Below are 5841 nucleotides of genomic sequence, written 5' to 3' on the forward strand. Positions count from 1 at the left end.
AGAATGTGGAATTGGTGTCGATATGAAACGTGAGAATCGAGAATCCACGATGGAGCGAATTCTGAAGAAAGTCATTCAAGCAGACAGGCATATACAAGCACCATCATTCACAGGAGACAGACACCCTGTAGTTAAGCTATGTATGAGTTGCTGGTTGGCTATGCATGCAATCAGCTATAAAGAGTTGTATCCTCTGTGTAGATTCATAGGGATGTACACTCAAATGTAAAGAGACACCTGTCCACATTTACTGTAGACAATGCTAACTGTAGACTGAAGGAATCCATACATTATTTCTTCCTCATGAAAGACTCGATAGAGCCAGCGTCTAGGGGATAGATAGATCAAAGATAGGTTAGAGAGAGATAGAAATAGATTCATTAAAGATAGATAGATCCATACCCATACACACGTGGTTGAATGTGCGAGTTTAGCAGCGGAAAAGAAAAAGAGAAGGGGGCTTTCATGGGTTGTCCTTTTCGAGGTAACAGACTTACCTACCCATTGAAGGACTTCCTCTGCGTCAGGGATTTCGTTAGGAGGGACCTCAACGCCTGTTGCTGCTACACAAACATACACAAGGCTAGTCTTATCTGAAGAGAAGGCAACTACGGGGGCGAGGAAGAAAGGGACTTCCTAACACAAGCTTGTATATGAAAACTGATCATTTGCTGAAGAAAGATGGAGTTACTTCACACCTGAATGAGGTCATCCAATGTTCTCCAAGAGGGCGAGGAGGCCAAAGACAACAGCTAGAGATGACTCTCTTTTCCCCGCGTGCAAAACTCAGCGGAGAGAGACGAACAAGAAAGTCCAGTCACATAAAGAAACAAGCACCCTGTATACTCTGGTGGACATACATACGGAGGTCGTAACTAGACATGTATATAAACATATATATATATATATCATTTGTCGTTTTGAGTTCCGTGCATGCACGCATGCATGCAATCTCATCCTTGAAGAGAACCTACGTACGTTCTTCAAGGGGAAGTGTCCGCACTTGGACGTAAAGGTTTTGCAATTGCGCAATCTGCTGGGGCGGAGGTCGGGACATCATTTTATCAATTAGTGTCCCGAACTCTTCTTGATAGGTAGGATGAGCTCGGAGAATCCACTGCGGGGGACGCTCTGAGACAAGGCATTCAACAAGCGCACAAACAAAGACAAGTATCCACATTCATAGAAGGTAGACGGCATATGCATATACTGCTTGACGGTGACTGTACACCGGAGTAAGCATGTATAGGCATTCGAGTATGGATACATAGAAATACACTCTCCGGGCAGATCACCTACCGTACGCTGAATGAGTCAGCTCGTCTGTCCACAAGGAATTACCTAGCCCTAAACCAGCAAGCAGTAGTACATGCAGTAGTACACATGTGCATGCATGGGGCAGTTTGAGCAGAGGAGAGATGGCGACAAGAAAAGGAGAGCCTGAAGGTAAACAGACGGGTCGTCCCTCCAACGAAAAGATAAAGACATGAGAGAAACAAGAAGAAAACGCGCGAAGTGAAAGACTTACCATGCCACTTGAAGATATTCTTGAGAGTTGGGAGATCTCCAGGGGGCATCCCTGCTGCCGCGGCTGCTTCTGAGCACAGAAGAGATCGACCGAAGAAAGACGCATGTCTTCACTCTCTTACAACCGAAAATAGCAATTTCACCACTCGATGTCCTATGAAGATTGGAGCTGAATGGGTAGAAAAAAACACTACTAATAAGAAGAACGAACAAGCCTTCTCCAAAGACTTGAGTTGTCGGGACACGTGCTGACGATCAAGGACAGGTAACATCCTTGGGGGTTCTCGATTGCGTCGATGCGTATTATAAAGAGATGAAAGCGGCAGGAAGTAGACTGGGTGGATTGTCAAAACAAAAGTTGCGTTTGGACGCACCCTCTTCTTCTTGAGTAAATTCGCTTTCTGCGAATGCATATCCACCCGGGAATTCCGGAGATGGATGGTCGCCGTTTTCTTCTACTTCAGCATCATTGTCCGGCGCGCTGACAAAAGAATCTTCTTCTTCTTCAACCGGATGGTCAGGAGAATTGTGATCTCCTCGGTCCATACACAAGACGTCTCGGACTAGACATGGCTGCTGCAGTGCTACTAGTACGCAGCCAACAGAAAGGAAGACCGCCAGAACGCCCCCCCGCGAATGAAGGAGTTTTCTCTCCATCTTCCCGTCAGTTTGGTCCCTTAAACCCTTAGGGACCACCGGCAAAACCAAGTGAAGAACAACTTTCCTCAGCACAGATGCCCGGGGGATAGTTCCCCTTGTTTTAGAGGTAGTATTCTCGAGATGCCTCCGTGGATCGGAGGCTCCCCGCGTGACATGTCTGGTTCCCCGGGGAACTACTAGGAAGGGACTTGCGGTACATCCCCCGCTTCGTGACATGGGTGCGAATCGGCTTCTCCGCTGGGGCTGCTGTCGAGCTACGGGAGCGATACTTTCAGGGGCTTCTTCCCCTAGGGCTTATCACGGAGTAACAGATGAACAGACAGAGCTGGTGTCTCCAGTTGCAGTAGCGCAGCCCCCCCAACCGTACCATCGCTAATCATCGGTATGTCGGGTTCCTTGGAGGACCTCGACTCGGGTTACGCACCGGCTGTCCCTGTGGGCGCTTCCAGTTATCTTTTGAGAGAAAACAAATGACGCCACGACGAAGACTAGCGAACAGTGTGTCTACTGGCGTGTCTAGGAACTCGTTCTGAGGTGATAGACGAACTTTTATACATGACGTCGGACCGGCCACGACATAGGCGACCTATACGTTCCTGTGATGATACACTCCGTTAACGCGTTAGCACGAAAATTAGCACATCCTAAAGAAAGGACGCGCAACTTTTTTTTCCGTAAAGCTGGAATGTTCACTTTCACTGGGCTCAAAGAAAGATCCGACTGCTTTAGAAGGGAGATTCGAGCGGAGTGAACATAATAGAGGAAGTATAGCATGGTCTTCGGTATCTACGAACTAGTGTAGACAGAAAACTCCAGCAGCGGAGCGCTCGAGCCTGTGAATCCGACCAAGAGAAGATCCTTCTGTTGACGGGGGGTCACTCTATTCCCTCTTCAATGCATTCGCTTACCAGCGAGGCTGCAACACCATGTTAAGGACCGTCGTCATACAAGTAGTGGAGCGAGTGTGGATACGCTCCGACTTGGCTCCGTGACACATTGTCGACAGACTACTGATCCGACACGCCGCCATCACTTGGAGTTCTTTTACTGAAAAAAAAAATCGTCTTTTGACCACGCAAAACTGATTAGCTTGTCGAGACGACACGTAGTTCCTTTTCGGTCGTTCATTCTCTGGGTGTGCGTATGTAGACTCCAGAAAAAACAGCCAGGATCACCATCAGGATAATGTATACAGCAAAGAAGCGACAAGACACTCTCTCACTTCTTCAAGACCGTAGAAATGGTAAGACGACAGGACAGAACGCACTTGCTAGGGTAGTAAGATACGAAATTCGCCTTCCCGCGCATCACCACCATGCGAGGAGGCCTCGTGAGAAAGAAAACTACGAGTGTTTCATGACAGATTATTTCTTCTTGAAAAGGGTTCGAACTTTTTGAAGGACTCCTTTCTTAGGCTTGTCTGGCAAAAAGAGCAACACATCAAAAGCATGGAGAGCCAAGGTCAGCTGTGCCGTGGCCTTCCTGGCTCATAGGTGAGCATACACCTAGAGGAATTCTCTGTTTCAAGAAAAAACGTAGTAGTACTACGTATGGTCAGGCGCTGAGCTAAGGTACCTGATCTATCTATAGACATGGGAAGATCAAATATCTCTACTTCAAAAAACAAGCAGGGTACCGAAACCTGCGGTATCTATGGCCGGAAGCGCAGATAGAAACATTGCCTGTATACAGATCTATGTGTATAGCTTTGTGCCTGACAAGCATTTTCTTTAGTCACTCTTGCGTCTACTAAGATGCACCAGTGACGTGCGGAATGAATTAGTCCCCGAAGCGAAAACACATTCTGTATTGATCCACCACTCATATTTGCGATGCGAAGGAGTCTCTTCGAATTCATATCTGACGCCTCGAGAGTCTCTAGGGATATCCACATACCTTTCGGTAAATTCTTAAAGAGCTTCCGCAATATCGGAATTTCCGGAGCTGTTGGTCGTTCCTCTGGAGGTCTAGCTCTCAACTGCTCTAATAGTGTGTCGAACTTCTTCTTGGTCTTGGGCTTAAGATTTTGAAGCCACACGGGAGGGTCGTCTGAAGAAGGTCATTCCAACGTACGGACACACACACGTGAACGCGAGTGAAGTATCATAAGCAGTGTGAAATCTCATGAAATTGTCTGACGTGTCTCCACGTACGTCAGCCGTGTCTGTCTATGGCGGTACACATTTGCATGTACAGAGAGATAGGCCTAGGTGTACGCTCGGTGATTTCTGCTGTTCACTGAACCGTTATTTTAGGATAAGTTCGGTGAAGCGAAGACAGTCAGACCATTTTGCAATAACAGGACTGGACTGTAGAGCATTGAGCTTACCTAGCCATGAAGCAATCGTTGTTCCAAGAGGGAAGTCTTCAGCGAAGTATTTTCCGGCAGTTGGGTCCCAAGGTTTGTCCTGGTGTTCACCCTCGTCTGTCAAGCATCACAGAAACATCCATCAAAGAAAGAAGTCTTTCATGCCTTTCTTTGATGGCTGTTTCTTCGAGGAAAATCATTTCAGACGGAACACAACTAGGTGGTGTGAATCTCTTATCGCTATCGAAGAGATGGACGGACCAACCCGAATGGACAAAGGTAGACTATGTTGGGATGTACGCAAGCCTAGAAACGCAACGTGAATTAAAATCTTTCCTTCTCCTTGGCGAATCCAATGTGTGGGAAGAAACAAAGGGAGCAGAGAAAATACACGAGGCACGTGTCAAAACAAGAACCTCGTGTGTTGATAAACAACAGGGGGCCTACCGCCTCCTTCGGCGAATGCATATTCAGGAGCGAGGTTCGAAGATCCGTCGTCATCTACAAAGGCACCGAGAGGAACTTCTTCTCCAACGAGGCTGTTGTAAGAACCAGGAGTCGGCGAGAGACACAAGACACCAACAAGACACCACCGCAGTACTAGCAGCGAGCTGACAGAAACAACGAGAGCTAGAAGGGGGCGCGAATTCGCCATCATTGCGGATGTTCTTGAGTCTTTCAAAGTGTAAACCGTTTTATCAAATCAACTGGAAGCAGGCCTTCAGCTGCCTAGGTCTTCTTTCCCCGTACCCGGGCCACTATCAGGATGGAGGGAGGGCATGACGGAGGTGCTCGCTCGGTGGTCCTGCCGCTGCTCTTAGTGGAATGAGTGATAGCTAGCTAGCTACACTGCAGCCTTGGTAAGAAGCAGTACAATCATGACAACGAATATGAAACAGGAGACGACGGACATGCTGTGAGCCCTGTCCGCCGGCCTGGTTGCTAACAAATCGGTCTGGAGAAGGGACGGAATGGAAAATCAAAAGGTGCCTTTCGAGTTACGAGTAGCCTTGTCTTTTCTGACGGCGTGACCTTTCTGTTCTGCGTAGATAAGCAAGACGGTCGTACCTGGTATCCGACCATACATCATGGTTCAGAGGGTGTTTCCACAGGCGTTCCGATAACGCGCCGACCATCTGCTGTCGTTGCTAACAGCACGTCTTTCTTTTCCGTTCGATAGTTGACCGAGAAGGCATCCTTGGCGTACGGTTCTCTCCTCGACGCCTGGTCGGCCTTGAGTCTGTCCGAACTATTAATTGGCTCTTCTTCGAAAGCGCTGGCTATATAGATCCTCTTCACAGCATGATCTCAAGCAAGGCACCTCTTGTATAACGTTGCTGAGTCGC

The 5841-nt window shown here is 47.9% G+C and overlaps 1 protein-coding gene across 1 annotated transcript; it reads right to left on the reverse strand.

Annotated features, from left to right (window-relative positions):
* Positions 1-3306: 3306 nt before the first annotated feature.
* CSUI_001937 (uncharacterized protein) lies at positions 3307-5532 on the reverse strand. The gene is made up of 4 exons (XM_068062140.1): positions 4943-5532; positions 4517-4612; positions 4084-4236; positions 3307-3607 (listed from the first exon to the last, which is right to left on the reverse strand). The coding sequence occupies exons 1-4, from the start codon at positions 5151-5153 to the stop codon at positions 3552-3554; spliced, it is 516 nt and encodes a 171-aa protein (XP_067925884.1). The 5' UTR covers positions 5154-5532; the 3' UTR covers positions 3307-3551.
* Positions 5533-5841: the final 309 nt, after the last annotated feature.

This window comes from Cystoisospora suis, assembly GCF_002600585.1.
Source record: "Cystoisospora suis strain Wien I chromosome Unknown contig_806, whole genome shotgun sequence".
Taxonomy (NCBI): Eukaryota; Apicomplexa; class Conoidasida; order Eucoccidiorida; family Sarcocystidae; genus Cystoisospora; species Cystoisospora suis.